The 26,251-nt window shown below is 44.9% G+C and overlaps 2 protein-coding genes across 4 annotated transcripts in view; both read left to right on the top strand.

Annotated features, from left to right (window-relative positions):
• Positions 1 to 7,134, top strand: part of ube2d4 (ubiquitin-conjugating enzyme E2D 4 (putative)) — a 53,192-nt gene extending 46,058 nt beyond the window's left edge. For both annotated transcript variants that reach the window (XM_060931192.1, XM_060931191.1), the window contains 6 exons: positions 1,785 to 1,848; positions 1,975 to 2,006; positions 3,196 to 3,273; positions 3,408 to 3,513; positions 3,713 to 3,806; positions 3,923 to 7,134. In XM_060931192.1, the coding sequence (XP_060787175.1) occupies positions 1,998 to 2,006; positions 3,196 to 3,273; positions 3,408 to 3,513; positions 3,713 to 3,806; positions 3,923 to 3,968 (333 nt within the window). In that variant the 5' untranslated portion in view covers positions 1,785 to 1,848; positions 1,975 to 1,997 and the 3' untranslated portion in view covers positions 3,969 to 7,134. The remainder of the gene's footprint in view (positions 1 to 1,784; positions 1,849 to 1,974; positions 2,007 to 3,195; positions 3,274 to 3,407; positions 3,514 to 3,712; positions 3,807 to 3,922) is intronic.
• Positions 7,135 to 10,959: 3,825 nt separating this feature from the next.
• dbnlb (drebrin-like b) overlaps positions 10,960 to 26,251 on the top strand; it is a 48,725-nt gene continuing 33,433 nt past the window's right edge. For both annotated transcript variants that reach the window (XM_060931190.1, XM_060931189.1), the window contains exon 1: positions 10,960 to 11,134. In XM_060931190.1, the coding sequence (XP_060787173.1) occupies positions 11,052 to 11,134 (83 nt within the window). In that variant the 5' untranslated portion in view covers positions 10,960 to 11,051. The remainder of the gene's footprint in view (positions 11,135 to 26,251) is intronic.

Genomic DNA, 26,251 nt, shown 5'->3' with positions numbered 1-26,251 from the left:
AAAGGAGATGAGGCAGAGCGAGAGGGTTGGCTTTTTCCGAAAGAGGAGATGAGGTGGAGAGAGTGGATTGTGTGCGTGAAGCCAGAGGGTTGGTTTTTTTCCGGAAGAGGAGACGAGGCAGAGAGAGTGGATTGTGCGCATGAAGCCAGAGGGTTGGTTTTTTTCCGGAAGAGGAGAAGAGGCAGAGAGAGTGGATTGTGCGCATGAAGCCAGAGGGTTGTTTTTTTTCCGGAAGAGGAGAAGAGGCGGAGAGAGTGGATTGTGCGCGTGAAACAAAATCAAGCAGTCAAAGAAGAAACGGAGCAGCAACACTCAAGCAAAAAGGAGAAGATTGGAGGTAAACATTTTTACTTTTGCTTGCGATTGACAAGTCAAGAATCCTGAGGGATCCTGTACAATCATTGTGGGAATGAGATAAAGGGATATTTCCTCGCTTAGAGTCGGCTATAAATAGTATAATGCCGCGGATGACAGGCTAATGTGGCCTACCGGCACACTGTCCAGTAATCGTTCCCTATATCCACTAGGGAGGGCGGTTTAATTATTCTTCAAAAGGACTCTTATTTAGTCTTACGACGAAAGTAAGAATTTATCATAACTACCAGGATAAATCGTTTGGGCGCGAGTCTTGTTGAGGTCTGGGATCACCGCGATCAGAGTCGGCCGAGTCGCTGTCCGATTCCGAGGCTGCGCGGTCAAACCAGTGAGCCACATTCACCGATTGCTTCGCAACGGCCATAGGTTCATACATATACGGTTTCACCTCTCGATATTCAATTTGTAGAGTTCTATCGCTATCGCTTTCAGACATTTTACACAACCTCTCACAACCAAAGTCCGTACACGTGTGCTCGGTTCGCAAGTAAACACAGAGCTGCTCCCAGTCTGTTTGGCTTAAATGATGTCACGACGATGCCCCCTGGTGGTGAAAAGTGTGCATGAGCTGTAAACCTTTGGAAATTGGGCAAAACAGTATGTTTTAACCGTTTTATTCAATTTTAGGGTGCAAATTAGACACTAAGAAAATTGAATTCGCTTTTTGGGTCGTTCTTCTAGACAGTAAAGTTGATATTCTACGTTTCACCTCCGACCCTTGCCTATGACCTTTAACCCATGACTTCCTCTTTCAAGTCTTTACAGGTGTACATGGTAAAATGACATGGGGTGCCAATAATTGTGATTCATGTTTTATTTTCTTAGAATAAATATATTGTGAGTGAATTAATCACAAAGACATTGACCCCCTCCAAACCCATCTTTTCCAAGGGTGCTAATATTTTTAGAGCTGAATCACAGCTTGGGTTGCGTGAGGAATAACTGGAAAAGTTATTTAGAGCTTGTTTTTTAGAGCTATTTTTGGAACTTATTGCGTTTTACTCGTAAACAGCGTCAGGTGCTTTGAGAACTTTCTAAACCGGTACTCTGAAAATATTTATTTACTGGAACTTTTTAAGGCCGTTTGGCAGATGTGTGTACACTTCACAGCTAATGGATGTGCTGTGATTTAGTTTACTCCAGCGCTGGAGGTGCGGCTCTACCAGATTAGCGTGAATAACTCTGAAGATCATTTGTTCATGGTGTTTATTTTTAGCCGTGCATACTCCTCCACTCTTTCAGTTTCTATTTTTGCTCCGCTTTTTGGCACGGAATGCTGAAGTTGTTGACGAGAACATGTAGAGTAACCCGAGCTGCCATTCATGAAGGTTCTGGAAAGACCTGAATGCTCTGATTGAGCAGCAGGAGATGTTTGTGTTCTTAATTTTTTTTTTTTTCTCTCTCCACAGGAGCTGACGGATCTCCAGAGGGATCCTCCTGCCCAGTGTTCAGCCGGACCAGTGGGAGAAGACTGTGAGCTCCATCAATCAGTCTTTAAACCAGTTCCATCATTAAACCATGAAGCGTCCAGTCTTATTAAACATGTTGGTGATGAAGTGTGTACGAGTTTGTAATTGTGTTGTTTTCTGTCGTTTTCAGTGTTTCACTGGCAGGCGACGATCATGGGGCCTGTGAGTTCACACATTTCTCCTTATAGCTTTTCTCAATTTCTGTCTCACTTTACATTTTCGATTCTTAGATTTCTGACTTGTGCTGAAATGCATATAAACATTATTTTTATAAAAACGTAATTACTTAAACTAATATATAAATTAATATACAATTACAATTAAATCCATTACTGACATGGATGTGCACAGAGGCCACTCCTCCTGTAATATGACAATGGCCACACCCTTCACTGTGGCTGACAGAGGCCACACCTCCATCACTGGTACTGACAGAGGCCGCACCTCCTTCGCTGTGACTGACAGAACTAAAGGCCACGCCTCGTGTGAAATGGCGGACACGGGGGCCACGCCTTGTGTGAAATGGCGGACACGGGGCCACACCTCCTTCGCTGTGACTGACAGAACTAAAGGCCACGCCTCGTGTGAAATGGCGGACACGGGGGCCACGCCTTGTGTGAAATGGCGGACACGGGGCCACACCTCCTTCGCTGTGACTGACAGAACTAAAGGCCACGCCTTGTGTGAAATGGCGGACACGGGGCCACACCTCCTTTGCTGTGACTGACAGAACTAAAGGCCACGCCTTGTGTGAAATGGCGGACACGGGGCCACACCTCCTTTGCTGTGACTGACAGAGCTAAAGGCCATGCCTTGTGTGAAATGGTGGACACGGGGCCACGCCTCCTTCGCTGTGACTGACAGAGCTAAAGGCCACGCCCCGTGTAAAATGGCAGACAGGGAGGCCACGCCTCCTTCACTGTGACTGACAGCCCCGGAGGCCACGCCTCCTTCACTGTGACTGACAGCCCCGGAGGCCACGCCTCCTTCACTGTGACTGACAGCCCCGGAGGCCACGCCTCCTTCACTGTGACTGACAGCCCCGGAGGCCACGCCTCCTTCACTGTGACTGACAGCCCCGGAGGCCACGCCTCCTTCACTGTGACTGACAGCCCCGGAGGCCACGCCTCCTTCACTGTGACTGACAGCCCCGGAGGCCACGCCTCCTTCACTGTGACTGACAGCCCCGGGAGGCCACGCCTCCTTCACTGTGACTGACAGCCCCGGGAGGCCACGCCTCCTGCATTATGACAGCCCCGGGAGGCCACGCCTCCTGCAGTGGAGCATGTTTCCCTGCAGTGAGTGTAATCCCACAGTATCTAAACCGCTGCTGGTTTCTGTTCCCTTTCAGAATGACAGTCCTTACCAAGGTGGCGTCTTCTTCCTAACCATCCACTTCCCTACAGACTACCCCTTTAAACCTCCCAAGGTCAGTGGTGCCGTATCTCAGTGGGTGTGGTTTGAAACGCTCATTAAGATGGAATTAAACGATGTCCTGACGTAATGTGTCTGATACGCTCCGGTGTTTTTTCCGCTCTCATCTTCACGTTCGTTTGTTCACAGGTCGCATTCACGACAAAAATCTACCATCCCAACATCAACAGTAACGGCAGCATCTGCCTCGATATCCTGCGCTCGCAGTGGTCTCCCGCACTCACCGTATCGAAAGGTAAGCGTTTGCTACACAAGTATTGGCACCCTTCGTTAACATTGTCTAAATCCGTGGTGGTGTTAAACTTATTGACACCATTAAGAAATATTTGAAGAAGGCTCAGTGTCAAAATATTACTTTTTGGTCTCGAGACTCGCAGGAGTTTGGTTTGAGGTTATAAAAGTGTGATGATGTTACCGCTGTTCCTGTGTTGCAGTTCTGCTCTCCATCTGTTCCCTGTTATGTGACCCGAACCCTGATGACCCTCTAGTGCCTGAAATCGCACACACGTACAAAGCCGACAGAGAAAAGTGAGTGAGACGTGGATAACGCGTCCAACGTTTACATCAACGTGTTTAAATACGTTCTGTAGTGAAACGTGCTGGGTTTCCATCGACAAACAAATGTTTTTTTTTTCCTTCCTCAGGTATAACAGACTAGCGAGGGAATGGACGCAAAAGTACGCTATGTGAGAGGAAGACGTGCTGTCCGCACAAACACGGCGCAGCGAGCGAACGCACAGAGGAACCTGTTTTAACTTTTTTAAACGTGAGGAGAGCGAGAGAGGTAGAGAGAGGGGTAGATACGGATCAACACCGACGCTTTGGCTGGGAGGAAGCAGAGAGAGCGGAGACACCTGAGAACACCACCATCGCACGCCGGCTGTACGCCGTTATCTCAGAGCCGCGCCCGGAAATGCACGCAGCCTGGAAAACACTCGGGAAGACTCCAAACCCGGGAAATGAGACTTTTACCGACTATTACTTTGGTGACATTTTGTTTCTAAGGGTTCCTCAGTGTTTTCGGAGATTCAGCCAAAAGGCTTCGCTCATGTACACACCGTCTCTGGGCATTTCCTGTACATATCCTGTGTGTGGGGTTTTTTTTTTTTTTGCCTTTTCCTTAACAGTTTACACTCAGGGGCACGATACGCTTCATAACCCATTACAGTATTAACAACACGACACAACGGTTCCTCGTCAAGCCGAACCTCTCGTTTATCGAATGTGAAAAATAAATAAATAAATCCGTATTAGGCTGCGTTCACACTCGGTCCAAATTCGGTTCATCCGATCGGAATCGGATCACGTATCGCAACACGTGTTGAACAGCTGAATATCGCACAAGATCCCATTTCTACAAATCCATTTAGGTCTGATTGGATTTCAGGTACAGGAAACATGCTCGCTTCATCCGCATCAGCGCACGGAATAAAGCGCAACGGGAACGCCTCTTCCGTCTCCCGCGTCTGCGCCACGCCTCCACGTTGCCATGCTCTAAACAAACAAAGCCCCTTTTTCATCACCCTCCATTTTGATTTCTTTGTCAACTACTTCTGTGTGCGATGTCGTTACTATAGCAACAGATGTCAGTCAGACTGAAGATGAGGATTGTCTCACGGACACTCGGATCAGATCACATGCAGTATATAACGTGGAAAGTCGATCAGGAAGATCGGATTTGGACTGACGGTCTGAACCTCGCCTTGTAAACACCAGGACAGGACTCGGGAGAATCCGTGCTCGTCCCGTTTAAGCCGTATTTGTCTAAGATACAAATATAAAACGTAAAATTACAATGAATTCATGTGTGAAGGTGCATAAAACATGCGAAGGAAAAAAAGATGTCAGATTTCTGCAATCCGATGTGTTTACTGACACAATAAAAAGGCAACAAATAATAGACGGAACAGAAAAAGAAACAAGTGTTAAATTATAATAATAAAATAAAATGTTGTATGGTTTTTACGTAACGTTTAACGCAGCTCTTTTCTACCTGGGTTTCCTCAGATACAGAAAATCCCGAGATATCAGATTAACAGTGTACATGCACTGAATAATCTGATTATGGAGCTGAAATCCAGTTTGCTTTATCACAGATTTAACGACTGGTAATCCGATAACGATCGTATTTAGGCACGTGCTGATAATCAGTGTTGCGATACATCGTGATATTGAACACGAGATAAAAATCTGTACCTTTCGGAGCGTAGTACGAAGGTTGTTGATTCCGTTTTGGATTTTTGAAAGGGAGGGGCTTACCTGCTCTTCTGTCAATCACAGCAACACCAGGCACCCTTGATCTTGGGTATTGATGCGCTCGTGCATGCGTAAGAGGGCGAATGGCGCTTGAAAAAAAGATGCAGGTGGTTGGCGCTACGTGTCTCGGAGGAAGCACTTGTTAGCCTTCGTGAGCTGGTGGGCGGGATTAGGGAGGAATTCAAATTGTAGAGGAAATGGGGCGGGGTTTTGTGGGTGGGAGGGCATTTCTTCTACGATACAATATCCTGTTATTGTGCGATATTCATGAATCAATCCGTGTTTAATTTGCAGGAAAGCAAACGTTTGAATGATTCCGAAATGGAGTAAACGGGACACGCGGATTCCGTACGATGTGATACGACCGTCTTTTGTCATGCGTCTTGAGTGTGTATGAGTGAAGTGGCGCAGTATAACAAGAACAACTTTGTTCTGAAGTGGTTTTAGCTGTTTGTTTTTGCCCTTAATGGTACCCAAACAGAGTCCTCACCCTCTCTCCTTTACCGCCTCACGCAGATTTTCTAGCCCCAAAACCACAAATGCATGTTATTTTATGTTATGTTATTCTAGTATATGTTTAGGTGAGTGTTCTGGGTTTTTCTTTTTTTTTTTTTTTTTAGGAATCGAGGCCAATGTTCGTCCATAATTCAGCACATTTTCTTGTTGAAAACCTCTCGGAGCAATACCTTCGCTAAAGCAGGACTGTGAAAATACAAACTCCAGCTTTTTCAGTCTAAAGTTCTGCTTTTTGAATGCGAGTTTTGTTTGAACGCAAGCGAAACAGATAGCCGCTAATGTTCTGTCCTAGCTTAGTGAGCGAATGTAGATGATGTAATTGGCATGTGAGCAAGACAAGATCTGGACTGAGGTCCGTTTCCTGCGTATTGGTTTTTAAACGCTTATTAAACCCGAAACACATCTGAAGTGGAAGGTGCGGGCTTAGTGAAGTTCTCCGGGTTTAGTCCCAGCATTAAACTTGTACTGGAGTCTTCCATTCGTTTGTTCGTTCGTGCTCGCAAGCGTCCGTTTAGTTTTTCTGAGCCGGGTCACGTACGAACTTGATTTCAAACTTGAATTTTGAGCAAATTTGGTACGATGCTGTGAAGCAGCAAATCAGTCCCTCTCGTTTGTAGTTCCGCACAAAAAGGAAGAAAGACCTGGGTTGGAAGGAAGGAGGAGAGATGGTTGGTGGATCGTTTGGCGAGTGTGCGTGTAGCGAATGCAGTTAATACAAAACTAACCCAAAAGCGAGCACAGTAGCAGCCGTATGAGCAACTTGTCATCTCGTAGTTTGAACCTAGCGTCCATCTATATAATCAGCCGATCCCTCGACAGCAGCACGATGCATCAAATCACGCAGATACGAATCAAGAGCTTCAGTTAATGTTCACACATCAGGATGGGAAAAATTGTGATCTCATAGTGAAGTGTGACTTTCTTTCTTTCTTTCACTGTGGCAGTATGGGTGTTGGTTTGAGCCAGATGAGTATTTTTGGTTTGAGTATTTCAGAAACTGCTGATCTCCTCCTGGGGTTTTCACACACAACAGTCTGTAGAGTTTACACAGAATGGTGCGGAAAACAAAAAAACAAGCATTGAGGGAGGGAGGGAGGGAGGGAGGGAGGGAGGGAGGGAGAGTTCTGTGGGTGGAAACAAATGCCATGTTGATGAGAGGTCCGAGGAAAATCGAAAGAGGAAGATTTGGTTTGAGCATTTTGGCCAGGAAGGATATAGTGACTCATATAATCACTCTTTACAACCGTGGTGAGCAGAAAAGCATCTCAGCATGCAACAGCAGAACAGAAGGACGCATTGGGTTCCACTCCTGCAGCCAAGAACAAGTTCCTATTAAAGTGGCCGGTGAGTTGATGTTGCTGTTGGAAAAAGACATCAGTCTGTGCGGAGTTGAAACAGAGTTGATTCCAGGCCCCCGTGGTGGTGATGAGTTAAATAACTTGTCATTACGTTACCACCATCACCAGACCTTCTGGTGTTTGTTCAAGTGCAAAATCGATGGTAGTCTGGAGTTCACTTCTCAGCGAAGAGAAAAGCCTGCCACTCCTGAGGCTTGGTGTTGGTTTGGTTTTGGTTTGCGTCTCATGACAAACTGCACGGCTTCCAATAAAATCTTCCAAACAGAAGACGTGGTGTCGTTCAGTTCACTGTCGTTCATCACGATTTGAATATTAATGACACGACCAAAAGAACCAATAAGAACGCAGTCTCCAATTTCCTGTTGATTTGGGAATTAATTCTTTTCCGGAATAAATCCTGAGTAATTCGGCCAAGTAGGAAAAACACCAAGTTTCATCGATCTACGCTCTTAGAAAGAGAGACGCCTCAAAGGAGCTGTGCATATTTATGAGTTCGCGTCCTACAAGAGCTTCAGGAATCTCAAACTGTGCCATCAGTATTTTTGGGAGAAGGGCCTTAATGTAAAGTCGTTCATATTTTAAAACATGTATTCTGTTGTTTAACACTAATAGCATCTCTGAAAATCAACACTATTCAGCTCAATGAATACACTATATGGCCAAAAGTATGTGCGCCCCGACCTTCACGAAAGTCCAGAAAAGTTGAAACCACACTACATTACATTACAGGCATTTACGGTAACAGACGCTCTTATCCAGAGTGGTGTACAATATACAGTTGGGGGTTAGATGCCTCACTCAAGCGCACTTCAGCCATTCCTGCTGGTGCAAGGAAACAAACCGGTGACATTTTGGTCCCGAAGTTGCTTCTCCTCTAACCATTAGGCCATGGCTTCCACAAACAATCATCCAGGATGTGTGCTTTAGCTTTACAATTTCCCTTCACTGGAACTCAAACCCTGTTCCAGCATCACGATGCCCCGTGAACAAAGCGAGCTCCGTGAAGATCTAGTGTGTGTGTGTATGAAGGTTGGTGGAAGAACCCGAGCGTCCTGCACTGAACTCAACCCCACTGAACACCTTTAGAATGAACTGGAACTACATCAGAGCCTGATTACAAATTCCCACAGCCACGCCCCAAAATCGAGCAGAAAGCCTTCGCAGAACTCAGTGGAGCTGCTTCTTCTTCTTATTATTATTATTATTTCAGCAAAGGAGGAATAAATCTGGAACAAGGACACAAAGCTGATTTGTCAGGGGTGCACAAACATTTGGCTGTATAGTGTACATCTGAAAATGAAAATAGCTTGTGTGAGAATGTGTGCACTCGGACAAGACCGTCTTCGAGTTGTGGATTTAATCTGTATGTTTTGGAGGAGTGTGACTTGAGTTGCTGTGAACATCGTGATTTAAAAAAAAAAAATTTTCTGGATTGTTCCTGATTGTATCCTGTAAATGCTGCTTCTGTCTGGATCGTTTGCTGCTGCTTTTTTTTTTTTTTTTCTTTCCCAAATTAGTGAACTTGAAATGTTCTCATGAGACTGCACTTTGTCATTGCTCGCCCTGGTTTTTATAGTTTGTTGTTGTTGTTTGGATGTATTTATTTATTTACTGTATGTATTTGCTATTTATTTTTTCATCACTATCCACTACGAAACTACAGTTAGACGTGACGTGACGACATGTGTTCCAGTTCTGAAAAGGACACGGATCTCTATGGACGGACGGACAGACAGACGGACACACTTTGCACTCTTCATGCAACCTTATCAGGGATCTTGTTCTCCATGCTCTCGCCTCTCTCCTCCTCCTCGAGCCTTAACCATCACTGTAGAACAACCAGAACTGCACTGTTACATGTTTTGCTTTTGCCCTCTGAAGACGTTTGGAAGGAGAGTGCTGCAGAGAACCCACACTCCCACTGAGCCATGACTGATCACCTCTCCTAAAGTGTTTTACTCTGAACACTCGTGTTCGCCCGAGCGACCTTCTCCTCGTCTCTCAGAACTGCTCAAACGATCCTCAGAGGTGTTGGCGTTAGTGAATAAAGCTTCTTTGGGTTTTATACTTTTCTCCTGGATTTGGTTCATGTTGGAGTCCTGGTGTGTGGATAGTCGATGCGTACAAGTTCTGAGCAGTTTCACCTGTTAGGTTAGAAATATTAAAAAGAATTAGAACAAAATGTACTGCAGGCTTCAGTTTTGCACTGAAGCGACACTGCAAATGTCAAAACTTCCTTTATCTGAAGTGACGTTTTACAACTTCTTGCATTTAACATCAGTGTTAAGGAAAAGTTTTGGATTCTTCTGAATCTGGTTCATTTTTCTTACAGATGAATCATATCCCCCCCCCCCCCCTTTCTTCTTTTTCTTCATCTTCTCTAACATGCTTAATAAACTGTCGCTACAGCTAACTTCCTGCTTGGTGATGAGGAAATGGAAATTCAGCCAAATTTAAAATTTTTAAACCAAATCTTAAAGTAGGTGTCCAAGCAATTTCAAAAAACTGAAATTAATGTCCTTTCTGAAACCTATTTTTCCCCCCCCTCACTGAAAGACCGTGACATCTGTAACATGTCAATCTGGATGTGAGATCAAGAACAAAAGCAGGAGGAAATTTTTCAGTGTGAGCTTTTATAAAGAGAGAAGAAAGAAAAACATTGACTCCAGATGTGGAAATGATTATGACCTTGTTATAGATCACATTTTACTGTCATACTAAAAAAAAAGGAATATTTAAATAAAAAAACTAAAAGTACAGATAAATTCTATTCTTTTTTTTGCACATGACTCGTGTGTGTATGAAATTAGTGCCTGTCAAATATTTCTTTATATTCCTTTCAAATGCGTCTCATTATTTAGTTTGGAATCAAAAAGAAAGATTGAATTTTTTAAATTATTGAATAGTATTCGGATTTGTCCACTAGATGGAGCTACTTTCCGTTTTATAGGCTCATAATGATGCGTAAGGAGGATTTGACCAATCACAGTGCGGCTTTCTCGGTGAAAGGCGGGTCTTAGGGGAAAAAAAAGAAAGGAAAAGAAAATCAAATTATCTCTGATCTTACCACCACCTGTAGATTTTTACGACTAAAAATATTTTTAACATTTTTAATTTTTACTACTAATAATATTTTTTTAATCTTGTATTTTTTAATTATTTCTCTTTCTGTATTTTGTTTATTTGTTGTTTAAAAACATGGAAATTGTTTTTAGTAATTGTGGCTTGTTGAATTCAGTTTATTTTTTAAATTCTTAGACTAACGTACTGTATTTTATTTAGTGGTTTCTTTTCACTGTGATTATTTTTCCTTTTCAGATTTTTTTTATTGTAAACATTCTGCTTCATTTTTTTTTTCCTGTCCTTATGTGTGTAATGTTTATTGTTTTGTTCTTTTGTGTAATTTTTAATCTTGGACTCAAAATGAAAATAACTCAAACAATTATTATTATTATTATTATTATTATTATCGACATTTATTTAATTTTTTATTTTTTTCGACGAGAGCGTAAAATCTGACGTTGGCGTGCGTGCTTACGTGATGACGCATCTGTCAGCGCTTCCGGTAGGCGTGTCTCCGCGCTGTGGTGCCCGAGTCTCGCTGCGCTTTCGGTTCAGGACTCGCTTTATTTCTGATCTTGTGATGGCGGTGAATTTGAGTAAAAACGGTGCCGCGCTCACAGCCGCATATAAAGAGGTGGTGGATGAAAAATCCGAGACCAACTGGTGAGTAATGAAGCGTTATGACGCGTCACAGCTGCGGTATAAACACAGGCTCGCGCTAATGGACCCACATCCGGGGGCTGGGCTGGGGGGAGAGAGAGGCTTAGTTAGTGAGAGTGAGTGAGTGGGTTGGCTAGTGAGAGGGTTAGTTGGTGAGTGAGTGGGTTAGTGAGTTAGTGGGTTGGTTAGTTAGTGGGTTGGTTGGTTGGTTGGTTAGTGAATGGGTTGGTTGGTTGGTTGGTTAGTGAATGGGTTGGTTGGTTAGTGGGTTGGTTGGTTAGTTAGTGAGTGAGTTAGTGGGTTGGTTAGTGAGTTAGTGAGTGAATTAGTGGGTTGGTTAGTGAGCGAGTTAGTGGGTTGGTTGGTTAGTGAGTGAGTTAGTGGGTTGGTTAGTGAGTGAGTTAGTGGGTTGGTTAGTGAGCGAGTTAGTGGGTTGGTTGGTTAGTGAGTTAGTGAGTGAGTTAGTGGGTTGGTTAGTGAGTGAGTTAGTGGGTTGGTTGGTTAGTGGGTTGGTTGGTTAGTGAGTGAGTTAGTGGGTTGGTTGGTTAGTGGGTTGGTTGGTTAGTGAGTGAGTTAGTGGGTTGGTTAGTGAGTGAGTTAGTGGGTTGGTTGGTTGGTTAGTGAGTGAGTTAGTGGGTTGGTTGGTTAGTGAGTGAGTTCTGTCTTCAGGTTTTACTTGTTAGAAGGCCAACATTAACATTTTCTATCGAGTAAAGACTGAATTGATGTACTGTGTAGTGATGATGATCTCCAGCAGGATGGATGGCTGGATTTCTTTCTTCATCCCCCCCGTCTGTCCGTCCCTCTCCCCCCGTCTGTCCGTCCCTCTCCCCCCGTCTGTCCGTCCCTCTCCCCCCGTCTGTCCGTCCCTCCGTCCCTCCCTCTGCCCCGTCTGTCCGTCCGTCCCTCCCTCTGCCCCGTCTGTCCGTCCGTCCCTCCCTCTGCCCCAGTCTGTCCGTCCGTCCCTCCCTCTGCCCCAGTCTGTCCCTCCCTCTGCCCCAGTCTGTCCCTCCCTCTGCCCCAGTCTGTCCCTCCCTCTGCCCCAGTCTGTCCCTCCCTCTGCCCCAGTCTGTCCGTCCCTCTCGCCCCAGTCTGTCCGTCCCTCTCCCCCCGTCTGTCCGTCCCTCTCCCCCCGTCTGTCCGTCCCTCTCCTCCGTCTGTTCGTCCCTCTCCCCCGTCTGTCCCTCCCTCCCTCTGCCCCCGTCTGTCCGTCCCTCTGCCCCCGTCTGTCCGTCCCTCTGCCCCCGTCTGTCCGTCCCTCTGCCCCCGTCTGTCCGTCCCTCTGCCCCCGTCTGTCCGTCCCTCTGCCCCGTCTGTCCGTCCCTCTGCCCCCGTCTGTCCGTCCGTCCGTCCCTCCCTCTGCCCCAGTCTGTCCCTCCCTCTGCCCCAGTCTGTCCCTCCCTCTGCCCCAGTCTGTCCCTCCCTCTGCCCCAGTCTGTCCCTCCCTCTCCCCCCGTCTGTCCCTCCGTCCCTCTCCCCCCGTCTGTCCCTCCGTCCCTCTCCCCCCGTCTGTCCCTCCGTCCCTCTCCCCCCGTCTGTCCCTCCGTCCCTCTCCCCCCGTCTGTCCCTCCGTCCCTCTCCCCCCGTCTGTCCCTCCGTCCCTCTCCCCCCGTCTGTCCCTCCGTCCCTCTCCCCCCGTCTGTCCCTCCGTCCCTCTCCCCCCGTCTGTCCCTCCGTCCCTCTCCCCCCGTCTGTCCCTCCGTCCCTCTCCCCCCCGTCTGTCCCTCCGTCCCTCTCCCCCCGTCTGTCCCTCCCTCCCTCTCCCCCCGTCTGTCCCTCCCTCCCTCTCCCCCCGTCTGTCCCTCCCTCCCTCTCCCCCCGTCTGTCCCTCCCTCCCTCTCCCCCGTCTGTCCCTCCCTCTCCCCCCGTCTGTCCGTCCCTCTCCCCCGTCTGTCCCTCCCTCTCCCCCCGTCCGTCCGTCCCTCCCTCTCCCCCCGTCCGTCCGTCCCTCCCTCTGCCCCCGTCCGTCCGTCCCTCCCTCTGCCCCCGTCCGTCCGTCCCTCCCTCTGCCCCCGTCCGTCCGTCCCTCCCTCTGCCCCCGTCCGTCCGTCCCTCCCTCTGCCCCCGTCCGTCCGTCCCTCCCTCTGCCCCCGTCCGTCCGTCCCTCCCTCTGCCCCCGTCCGTCCGTCCCTCCCTCTGCCCCCGTCCGTCCGTCCCTCCCTCTGCCCCCGTCCGTCCGTCCCTCCCTCTGCCCCCGTCCGTCCGTCCCTCCCTCTGCCCCCGTCCGTCCGTCCCTCCCTCTGCCCCCGTCCGTCCGTCCCTCTCTCTCTCTGCTCCAGTATGACAGTTGAGTTTATTTCCCTGTGCTCTCATTAACACGCCTCCTGTTTACTGACATACAGCCAGTTAAACGATTCAGCTTTCACAGCTTCTCTCTCTTCTGTATTTCACAATTATTCACCAATATTCACTGAGCCTGAGGCGGATCGTTGTTTTAGTATAAATACACAGGTGATTTTATTTTTTAAAAATCATTTATTTCAAAAGCTTCATGTAAATGTAATAACTTTGCCGTACAGACTTGTCACTGATCTACGCCGAGTCACATAAAACACTTTGTTCTGAAATTGATAAAATAAATCCCAACCCCACCTTCTCTTTGAATAGTTTCAGACTAAACTTGGGCGCATCTTTAGTGCTTTAGGAGCAGCATTTTCTTTCATCATCTGTAATTCTTCCTCGCTTACAGTGATGAAGCAAGTTTAAAAATGACTTCAGTTCCCCTTTAATCTGCGAAGGTTATGCGACTTTTTCGCAAGTTTTGTGTACTTTTTTTTAAGAAAAGTTGAAAATAAACTTAGAATAATTCAAGAGTTTTCAGACAAACACAGTTTCTCTGAAGTCCCCGGGGCCTGTGATTACATCATCTTATAATTTTGTTACAGTGAAGGAAATCAATATCCACGTTATCAAAATTATAATATATAGGGGTCCAAGCATCTGAGTTGACGTCGTCTAAATGTGTTCTGTGAGTTTTTAAAGTTCTTTCGAAAACTTCTGTCGCTATAATAAATCTCTTCTTTTTCTATCCTGCGTCTGTGTTGGAGAAAAGCGCCGTTAGTCTTTTGATGTTTTCTATCCACCATCAGTAACCTCATCTCATTATCTGTAGTCACTTTATCCTGTTCTACAGGGTCGCAGGCAAGCTGGAGCCTATCCCAGCTGACTACGGGCGAAAGGCGGGGTACACCCTGGACAAGTCGCCAGGTCATCACAGGGCTGACACATAGACACAGACAACCATTCACACTCACATTCACACCTACGCTCAATTTAGAGTCACCAGTTAACCTAACCTGCATGTCTTTGGACTGTGGGGGAAACCGGAGCACCCGGAGGAAACCCACGCGGACACGGGGAGAACATGCAAACTCCGCACAGAAAGGCCCTCGCCGGCCACGGGACCCGAACCCGGACCTTCTTGCTGTGAGGCGACAGCGCTAACCACTGCACCACCGTGCCGCCATCCATCAGTAACCTGAGAATCTCAATTCTGCTGAAATCACACGCTCTGAAACAGGTTTAAATCAAATCCGCTGCACAGTTTGTTTGTTTTTTTCCCCCCCCAGAACAAGAAAATAGAAGCAACGCGTCATCTCCGGAGCTTAAAAAGTGCAGTGTGTGAGACGTGTGTCTACCTCAGTGCACTCGTCTGTCGGCTCGAACAAATCAGTGAAATGTTGATTATGAAACGGAGCCATTTTGGGTTCTTACTCTGAGTGTAACTTCCTCTTTGGTGTGTGTGTATCCTGTACTGCAGCTCTTGATATAACCTTCAGTGCTAATGAGGAAGTAACTTCTTTTTTTTATATATATATATATATATATATATATATATATATATATATATATATATATAAACAGTGAGGACTAGAAGAGAAAAGTAATTAGAAGCGAGCCATTTAATTACGTTCCTGCAACCTCACAGGGGCCGCGATACGGCTGGCGCCGGGACAGATGGTGTTCTGTAGAACGAAAAATAAATACATCCATAATCAACCATCTGACCTGTTCTATAAACATGTAGCACAAAGGAGGAAGAAATTTAACACACCCAGAGAGAGAGACACGGAGAGATAGACAGGTAGAAAGAGACTGATGGACGAGAAGATAGTGGGAAACAGAAAATGAGAGCAAGACAGTAGAGAAAGAGAGAAGGGAGGACGTACAGTAATTACATACACAGAGAGAGAGAGGAAGAAGTACACACGGTAATTAGAGAGAGACAGACAGATGGACAAGAAGATATGTGAAGACAGACAGATATACTGACAAAGAAAGCATGAGAGATGCGCACCCACACACGTGTAAAAACATGACCACATCTGCATTTTTTTTCTTCGTTCTTTCGAATATCTTGATTTTATCTGTAAAAAAAGAATCAGAGAAGAAAAAAATACGTCACCGTTTCCATAGTAACAGCTCAGTCATACGGTCCATATAAATGGATTAAAATGTGTGTGATGTAATGTTTTGCCAACAGGTTACATGTTTTTAATTATTAACGAAGGTCACATGATGCTTTTTATCCGCTTCTTGTTACTAGAGCTCAGTCGATTTAAAGTAATTAATCGTGGTTAATCACGTTTTTTAATCTGTTTAAATGTGCCTTAAAGGATATTTTTCATGTTTTGGGGACGTGTGAGTGCACGCGCACACACACACATGCTTTATGCAAATCAGTGTGGCTGGGTCAGGAAGGATAAGGCTGGACGCAGTAAAATAATGTTTGCGGGTGTTTTTATTCCCCACTGCGTTTAAAAACTAAAGCAGCGTTAACGTTATAATTTTCAGGGTGAAACCAAACAGGATGGTATTTTCCTCAAGTTCTGTGCTTAACTTCCAGCCTCAGGGTAGGCAAAAAAATAAACTAAACACACTCGGCGATGTGGACTCGGGACAACAGGAGTGTGTGTCTTTTAAATAAAGAAAATAAAAGTACAAAACCCAGTTAAATCCATGTGTTAAGGCATTCATGAGCAAAAACTGCACACACACACGGACCTTAACCTGTTGTCTTTTCTCCCCTCTGGATCATCAAAAGCGTAAACACGTTTTATGTACAACCCCGATTCCAAAAAAGTTGGGACAGACTACAAATTGTAAATAAAAACGGAATGCAATAATTTACAAATCTCAAAAACTGATATTGTATTCACAATAGAACATAGATAACATATCAAATGTCGAAAGTGAGACATTTTGAAATTTCATGCCAAATATTGGCTCATTTGAAATTTCATGACAGCAACACATCTCAAAAAAGTTGGGACAGGGGCAATAAGAGGCTGGAAAAGTTAAAGGTACAAAAAAGGAACAGCTGGAGAACCAAATTGCAACTCATTAGGTCAATTGGCAATAGGTCATTAACATGACTGGGTATAAAAAGAGCATCTTGGAGTGGCAGCGGCTCTCAGAAGTAAAGATGGGAAGAGGATCACCAATCCCTCTAATTCTGCGCCGACAAATAGTGGAGCAATATCAGAAAGGAGTTCGACAGTGTAAAATTGCAAAGAGTTTGAACATATCATCATCTACAGTGCATAATATCATCAAAAGATTCAGAGAATCTGGAAGAATCTCTGTGCGTAAGGGTCAAGGCCGGAAAACCATACTGGTTGCCCGTGATCTTCGGGCCTTAGACGGCACTGCATCACATACAGGCATGCTTCTGTATTGGAAATCACAAAATGGGCTCAGGAATATTTCCAGAGAACATTATCTGTGAACACAATTCACCGTGCCATCCGCCGTTGCCAGCTAAAACTCTATAGTTCAAAGAAGAAGCCGTATCTAAACACGATCCAGAAGCGCAGACGTCTTCTCTGGGCCAAGGCTCATTTAAAATGGACTGTGGCAAAGTGGAAAACTGTTCTGTGGTCAGACGAATCAAAATTTGAAGTTCTTTATGGAAATCAGGAACACCGTGTCATTCGGACTAAAGAGGAGAAGGACGACCCGAGTTGTTATCAGCGCTCAGTTCAGAAGCCTGCATCTCTGATGGTATGGGGTTGCATTAGTGCGTGTGGCATGGGCAGCTTACACATCTGGAAAGACACCATCAATGCTGAAAGGTATATCCAGGTTCTAGAGCAACATATGCTCCCATCCAGACGACGTCTCTTTCAGGGAAGACCTTGCATTTTCCAACATGACAATGTCAAACCACATACTGCATCAATTACAGCATCATGGCTGCGTAGAAGAAGGGTCCGGGTACTGAACTGGCCAGCCTGCAGTCCAGATCTTTCACCCATAGAAAACATTTGGCGCATCATAAAACGGAAGACAGAACAAAAAAAGACCCAAGACAGTTGAGCAACTAGAATCCTACATTAGACAAGAATGGGTTAACATTCCTATCCCTAAACTTGAGCAACTTGTCTCCTCAGTCCCCAGACGTTTACAGACTGTTGTAAAGAGAAAAGGGGATGTCTCACAGTGGGAAACATGGCCTTGTCCCAACTTTTTTGAGATGTGTTGTTGTCATGAAATTTAAAATCACCTAATTTTTCTCTTTAAATGATAAATTTTCTCAGTTTAAACATTTGATATGTCATCTATGTTCTATTCTGAATAATTGCGTTCCGTTTTTATTTACAATTTGTACTTTGTCCCAACTTTTTTGGAATCGGGGTTGTAAACGGTCAGAACACAATAATGTAAGTTGATTCTGTACATAAGTGCACTTTATCACGACTTACGATGACTAGCTACTCGCTACATCGCTTGCTTGTGTGATGGCACTTCCTGATTTCCCAAACTACGGGGGAGGGGTACAGAATGTGCGCAAGTTGATCGTGCGTCAAAAACATTAGTGGCGTTAAAAGGAATTTGTAACACGTTATTATCAATCATGTTACCATGTTAGCCCTAATACTTACGTTTAATGTCGGTGAACGTCTGTTAAACAATTTCAGTTCCTGTTCTCGCTTACGTTATCGCAGCTATAAGCGTTTTTCATCACCAGCCTCAAGGGTTCTCTTTGAATTTAAGAAGACAAAAATAAAAAAAGGTTTATGATGTCGCTCGTCTGATGTACGGTACAAGTCTCTACGAATGAGCTGTTGCTGCCAGCGTTGTAGTCGAGTCCGAGAACAAGACTCCATCCGTACCATTTGACAGCGTCTCTGCTACTGTATCGGACTAACGTTCCTGCTCGACTGCACCGTTTTAGTTAACAGGCTACAGATAAAAAGCTTGTTCATTGCTCAGCAAGCCCCGCCCACTATCAACAGGGCAAATAACATGAGAGACGGTTAACACTAGCTAGTTCATCGCACAGCAAGCAAGAACAGAGCAATGAACATAGCGTGTCACTTCCTTCTCTGGGTGGAGTCTTACCAAATGACGATTGAAGTTCGAGGTTGTCCCCGTCGTCTCCTCGATAGTTCTTCTACATATGGAACACATAGCAGTGCGTTTTTTTTTTTTTTCCCCCACTGCACGAGAAGTCTGTATAAAGCCTAGGTCACAACCGGACGTACGATTTTTTTGGCCGTGCGATTTTCGGCATTTCCCAAATCGCTGCGGTTTTTTTTGTTTTGTTTTGTTCGTGGAGAAAGACGCACGTTGGCCGTAAGTTTGTCTTGCAACCTGAAAAAAACGTAAGCGCCCGTAGAGTTTGTTTGACATGACAAAGAACCTCTGCGGCCGGTCTGCGGCTCGAAAATCAGCACGTCACACGCGCGCCCTCCGTGCGTTTCTTGCGTTTTTTGCACATAGACCGGCCGTAGGAGCACGTACGCCCGGTTGTTACCGAGGCATAAGCAAAGCGGACGATCCTAGGTGCGTCTCTCCAGGCATTTTAGCGCCGTTAACATTAGCTTGTTCCTGAACAGGTATATATGAATATGCATTCTCTTGCACAGAATTACTAAACATTAATGTAGATATTTATATCTTGTACCAAATTATTATGGCATGTTGTTATAAAAAATAATAAAGAGAAAAATACGAGTCCTTAAAATTAGGGCACGAGTCCTGGACTCGAGTACTACAAGCCTGGTTGCTATAGAAACAACCGATCAGAACGAGCGCGTTAATGTAAACGACTTCTCTCAAGGGGTGTTCACACGGCACATATTTGCATCGATGCTGCACCGATGCATTTTGTTGCGATATATCTTACACCGGTGTAAATTTTGTGGCGCGTTCACACGTCGCAAACCTGCTTACTAGAGAGAAGCGTGTTAGCACCGGTGCAGCCCCACTTGCGTTCATACGGCAGTTAATGCGGAAATGAAATATGCGCATGCGTGAAAATGTACTTCCTTTTCCCGGTTGTCATGGCATCACCAAGCGCCGGGAAAACAACGTGGATGAAGACACCAGTGTTGCCAGATACTGCTGACGTTTTCCAGCCCAAAATATGTTCAAATCCGCCAAAATGCACTTAAAACTGCCCAATCTGGCAACACTGGAAGACATGCAGTTCTGTTGTTGTTGATATTCGCCATTTTGGAAGCGCAAAATACCAGGATGCAAGTTATGCAATGCCCGTATGTAATCGACTCTGCTCACGCGTAGCGAGTCTACCCCTGTAGCGTTCAGACGTCCCATTTTATATCGGTGCTGCCCCGCAAACTAGCATTTACTCCGGAGTAAATTTCTTAAACCACCTCCCGAGCAGGGTTAGATTTGCAAAGCAGCTTTCAGGGGCTACACCGGTATAACTTTGTACCGTGTGAACGCTCTACCGGGGTAGCCCTGGCGCTACACCGGAGTAAAAGTTGCCGTGTGAACACCCCTTCAGAGAACTGATCATTTTGACCAATCAGATTTGTCGGTTCAGTGGTGCGCCGTCATCCTCTGTAAATACTGTACATCCAGAGGCTGTCGCGAGCACCTTTTACGACCGTACGAGAGTATTATTTTTGTTACACCACATATTTAGTCTCGCCATGCCTGTATTTTTTCCGTCCCTGGTGCTGATTAAGGGCCGAAAACGCCAACTTCATCGCTTCAGCAAGAAAAGAAACCTCTCTGTCTCTGTGGTTGGAGAGATGTATTTATTTTTGTAGACATTCACGTTGCCAGGAAGAAGAGAAAGCAAGTCCGTCCTGTACAGTGTGAAACCTTATACGAGTGTTTGGAGGATTTCTCCACAGCTTTACGCCGCCGTCTTGTCCTCCCTCGGCTGAACCAGTTTCATGTGTCGGTGTCTTCATTGTTCTGTCAAACAGCCCAGTCAGGATTTTGCAGCAGTGCAAGTTTTTTTTTTTTTTTTTTGTTGGGTTTTGTTTTTTTTCACACAGTGACACCATGATGTGAAAATGTTGCCTCAGGCGCTGGGTGTTCTCATTAATCTGCTCACTCTCCAACCAGCTGGCCTCTAGTGTAAGAAACCCCAGCGTTTCTACACCACACGGTGCATGCTGGGACGTTTCGGACTGTGCAGAGTCAGCAAAACGAGTCGAGTCTGACTTTACGACCACAGAGGCAGCTCCTCCGAGGGCTTTATCTTTAACGCAGGCTGCGCAGCATCTCGCTTTTTATTTATTTAGGTCACTCGAAACAAACGCTCGCACTCTTAGTCAGCGTGGGCTTCCTCCAGAGAGGAAGTTGACACAACTTCCTGTGTACACGACTACAGGAGCTGCCTGGAGGAACCGTGCACTCATGGAGTTCTTTTAATATGTGAAAGGAGACTCAGTCTTCATGAAATAAATGGAGGATGTTACACCGTCGCGCAAAGATATGATGTTTAGCTCCGAGTGCTGAATGTATACAGGTCTGTCTCAGAAACTGCTCTCTCATTTGGGACATTATGGTCAAAAACTAAATTTTCTAATTTTACTTTTTATTTTTATTTTTTTTACCTAACACTCGATGTTTCTTTTGTCATGTTTAATAAGAATAAAGATAGCATCCTGCTTTATCTGGCCTCCACTGTGGAAAATGTTTTTAATTCCAATTCAAATACTTTTGCAAAATTGATTTCCATATAAAATAACTCCATCATGAAGAATTAAAGCCCCTCCTTCACAGATGAGTGAAAATATTGAATAAATTTCCATTTTTTAAATGCTTGGGTTAAAAATGCCAAGTTATGATGACTGAATTGATTATTCACTTAAATATGAATAATATGATACATTTTGGGTATTTGATATGGCGAAATAGGGCACAATGGAAAAATCAAGAACACACCGGAAAGATGAGAATAACGGCGGTGGTAAAAGAACAGCGACTGTACCGGCTGAAGGTCGCGCGGGTCTCTGCTGCGGCGCGTGAGCAACGGGACATCACTACCACACCGGACGGAGCGCAAGGCAGGGGCGGGGCAAAATGACCGGCCGTAGATTCTATCAAAAGTTCGATCTAAATTGACCATGGTTGCAAAATATTGGGCAAAAATACGCAAGCACTACGAAATATGAAAGTAAGATGAAAAAAACCCATTCTATCGCCTTAAGCTAGCCGCACACTACGCCGATCCACGCGGTACCGAACCGACCCATTTCAGAGCCGACTCCCGACAGGGCGCGCACATATCCCCGACTAACTCACGACTGTTGACGAGTGCAGTCGCGATTGAAGTGACACCAAACAAGATTATGCGAACTAAGCATCATAAACATTCCGCTAAATATCACGTGACAACTTAATAGCTTTGTGATTGGCTATTGGATATAGTTACTGTTAAATCCAACACTTGAAGATGCTACAGGCTGAATTACAAATGACACAACGTGGAATATGTAGCGCACTATCTAGGCTGCATGAGCTATTATTCCCAACCTTAAATAGTGCACTTATATAGGGGAGTTAAAGCGATTTGGAATTCAGCCACACAACTTGAGCAGAGTGGCTTTCCAGCCCACTGTGTCTATGGATAAAGCTTCAGTCTATGGAATTACAGTATATACCTGCATTAGGTGCTACCAACATGTATTTCTCGCGCTATAAATTGTGTTTGATGTCACGTGTTATATGCAAAAGATATGATTGGCTATTGCTAGCGACTCTCGCCGATCAGTCTGGCTCCCGATTAGTTTTTCGAATCGGCTGTGAGATGAGTCGGTACCATCGAAAACTAGTCTTTACGCCTGACTCGCGACTTCAGTTGGCTCGGTACGCTGAAAATCACCGTAGTGTGCGGCTAGCATTATACTGCAAGACTAAAACAAAATAAAACTGTCAAAACTCACCTTTTCAGTGATAACGTCCGAACAGATCACCCGCGTAACAGAGAGACCGCAAATGGAAGCACGATCAACTTCTAACTGTTGGAGTGGAAAATTCCATTCTACACATGCAAATTGTTAATGCGTGTCCTTCCCCGCACACAAATTACACGCTACGGTAAAAAATAGACCACAACTCATTTTATAGCTCAGAAATTCAAACAAGACCAGCTACCATCGTAACATATTCTGTAAGAAACATATTCTATACCTAACTTTTCAGCTTTCGTTTTAAAAAACAAAATCGCAGATTTATAACTAAATTTTTATATGGTGTAGTGATTTTAAGTTCCTACTTTTGGTGAGGTCTTGACCTTGACCCTGAGGCTTTCCGTTTAGATCAAAACACGCGATCGTATTGGTTTTGGGTCTGTGGAAAACGGAGTTACGACAGTGATCAAATATTTTGCATGATGTTTTATTACGGTTATGATTATTCTGTAAGCGCACCAATCCTTAGGTGTATAAAGTTACAACTTAAAATACGATTAGTGATAACTGTAGACTTTTCAGTGGACTACAACCTTTTTAAGGGAATGTGATGTAGTCAACCATTTATCATGTCCCAGATCAAGCCGCCATTTTTCCACAAATTTGCAGAATTTTTGCCAAATTCTGAATATAGAGTGTTCACATCAAAGATTTAGTTTTATTTGTATTATTTCTTTCATCATTTTATTTCAAATTAAAACCATCACCATTCAAAACCGTATAGTTTATTAACCGAGTATATTTAGTGGCGTTCCCCCACAGGACCCAGTTTCTGAGACAGACCCAGATACCAATGTATACCAAACTTCATATCTTCACACCACCGTGTAATATTCTTTATATTATATGGACACATCCCCAAAAAAACTGGTTCACCATTTTGATAACACCCATCTAGTCAGCAGGAAAACACTAGGAGTGACATCGTCGGAGCAAAATATCAGGAATTATCATCCATACAGGACACTTTTTCAACGGAATAAAAACATGTCCTATTCCCTTCTAGCAGGTTTCTTTCATTTGGCTCGCTAGCATGCAATAATGTTAGCATATCGCTTATCCTATGTGTATTACATCACTCTACCCAATGGAGAATGAGCGTTGAATATGGTTTGCGATATTGCACGGTTGTTAAGACGACATGACGTCGCACTTCGGAGACGTAAAACTTCCACGCTAGCGACTGTGATGATTTGTAAGGGTAGTATCTCACTGGGCTGCGACAGCTTGCAACAAATTGCGAACATCAATCATGAGAGTGTTTCAAAAGTGTCTTGAAACATTCGCGGGGCTTCTCAATGTCCTCGCATGAGTCGCAAAGCGTCGCTCCTTTGTCGCTGAAATTTTGAACATGTTTTGAGAAACAAAATTTCTCTCAAAATAGCCGCAAATGCGTCGCCGCTGTCGCAAAGCCCTCGCGAACCCTTCTCAAGAGCAATTCCAGCGTTATGGACGTGACACTTGAACTCAAAATGGCAACAAATGACCCAGTGCATGTTTTATTGTCTCCCAGTATTTAAACAGGTGTTGCATATTTTAAGGCTGTACCATACTGGAGAAGTGATAGAACAAGAACAATTCCCATAGTACATCTAGGGCATGCCAGAAAACGCCAATAAAAGATGCGTTATGGATGTGACAGAAAAAGTATCACTTTTCTTGGGTGACTGTACATTTTTATCAAACTCTGAAATTGTAAACCTAATGTCGAAATGGAGATATCAGTTTGACAGAGGGGTCCAAGGTGAATATTTAAAAAAAATCTTTGTTTAAAATATTTTGTATTTCATGCAGAGTTTCAGAAGGAAAAGTCAGCGTTATGGATGTGACGAAATTCCGTTACGGATGTGACGTCAAGTCAGTTTCCGTGAAGCTTCCTGTACTTCCCTGCCTGCCAAGGGAAAGCCGGGCTGCGACAGCCTGCGACTAGTTGGAGACACGACAATTGCGGTAAAATATGCGAATATCAATTCAGTGTGATTCCAAGTGAAAATTGTCGCTAATTCACATATTTTATTGCAATTGTTGCGTCTCCAACTAGTCACAGGCTGTCGCAGCCCAGTGAGATACTGGGTTAAGCAAACATGGCCGCCGGGTTTACTTCGTTACAAAATACAGAAGATTTTGAGAGAATTTTCAAAGAGAAAGACGCGTCGAATACCCGAAAGGAATGTCTTCTACTACTACTACTAATAATAATAATAATAATGGCTTTTTTTTTTACATGGTCTGTCAAATATATTCCCTTCAGCTACTCATCTTCAGCTCGTTCAATATCATGCTAGCTGAATGGAATATATCTGATAGACCATGAAAAAAAGCCAGACGGTATCATGTATCGTGATGTATTTCAACACAAGAAGATAAACTTCATATCTTCAAGCCAACGTGTGAATTTATTATTCACACATACAAATTCATCATCGCTGTCCTCACGAGTGACAGATGGAGATCGAGGTCATGGTTTTGGTTCTCCGTGTCCCGGCTGGAGCTCGGATGAAAAATACAAGTGGTATATTTCCCAGTAAAACACTCGTGTCTATGTAATATCTCACTATTTGTTCGTTTAATGTAAACCGTTTTCGGTGGACAGCCCAGCCTGTGTGAAGCCCGTACACGCCCCGCTGATGGAACTGGGACGCTGTACTCGTACTTATGGCCCTTTTCCACTACCCTTTTTCAGCTCGCTTCAGCTCACTTCAGCCCGACACGGCTCGCGTTTCGACTACCAAAGAACAGCACGACTCAGCTCGCTTCAGCCCTGCTTAGCCCCTAAAACTGTTTTGGAGTGGGGCTGAAGCGAGCCAAAGCGAGCCGAGTGAGGCTGGGGGCATGAGCAGACACTCCCCTGTGCACTGATTGGTGAGGAGGAGTGTCCTCACATGCCCACACGCCCCGCGAGCACGCTGGGATCTGTAAACATCGCAAACCCGGAAGAAGAATAATTACGAATTACGAGAATTTCTGAAGCCTTATGCGCCTCGCCTCATCTATACGCTCTTGCCAGTATCTGTTGGCGTTGTCGGTGACAACAAGCCACAGAACCAAGACCAGCAACACTAACGACTCCATGTCCTCCATGTTTATTGTTTACTCTCCGGGTCGTGAGACTACCGCTTAAAAGCTCACTGATGTCACTGTTTGCGCTGCTTAACGACATCACGTGACGTCCACCCACTTTCGCTAACTCCACCCAATGTGTCCACCCACTTCCAGCCAGCACGGTTCAGTGCGGTTGTAGTCGAAATGCAACTCCAACAGCCCTGCTCAGCTCGACTCAGCACGGCACGGCTCAGACGCGTTTGTAGTGGAAAAGCGGCATTAGAGTTGACGATGTGTATTCAAGATGGCTGCCTGTGGTTCTTTGGTGCGCGACTTTCTCAGAAATAAACACATGTCCACTGTAAACGTTAACGGTGGTATCGTGTCATGTGAGAGCGTCCACGACTGAGTAAACAAGCTAGCGTAGTGTCTTTTTGTCTTAAATCGCATAATTGTGTCCTAATCTAGACCTTTTAGGTATTAAGTCCAAGTGTGTGTCGTCGTCGTCGTCGTCCCCCCTCCCCCGAGTACAGGTAGTTTGAGTTTTAAGGATTTCTTAAACCTACAAAAATGTACAATGAGGATTTTTTTTCAATTTGAGACGCAGATCATGAACATCACATCGAAAGTTTTAAAGAGGAACGTTAACCCCTGCAGTGCCCTTGGACGAGTCACGTACGTCATGAAATCTTTTACCGCTGTGCCTTATGACGGACGCTACTCGTCATAAACACCTCCTTTTATGTACCTTAGGCCATTATTAAAAAATGTTCTGTTTCCGGTCCACCGGCCGGGTGAGTGCCGTTTGTGCGGTTGAAATTTTTTTTTTTTAACGCTGGTTTTTCGACATTTTTTTCGGGTTCGTAAATCTAAAATTGAACTTGACATTTCCGCATTC

The sequence above is a fragment of the Neoarius graeffei genome, chromosome 10 (genome assembly GCF_027579695.1).
Source record: "Neoarius graeffei isolate fNeoGra1 chromosome 10, fNeoGra1.pri, whole genome shotgun sequence".
NCBI classification, from domain to species: Eukaryota; Metazoa; Chordata; class Actinopteri; order Siluriformes; family Ariidae; genus Neoarius; species Neoarius graeffei.
Note: the sequence above shows the minus strand (reverse complement) of the source record. Positions and strands in the feature narration are given on the sequence as shown.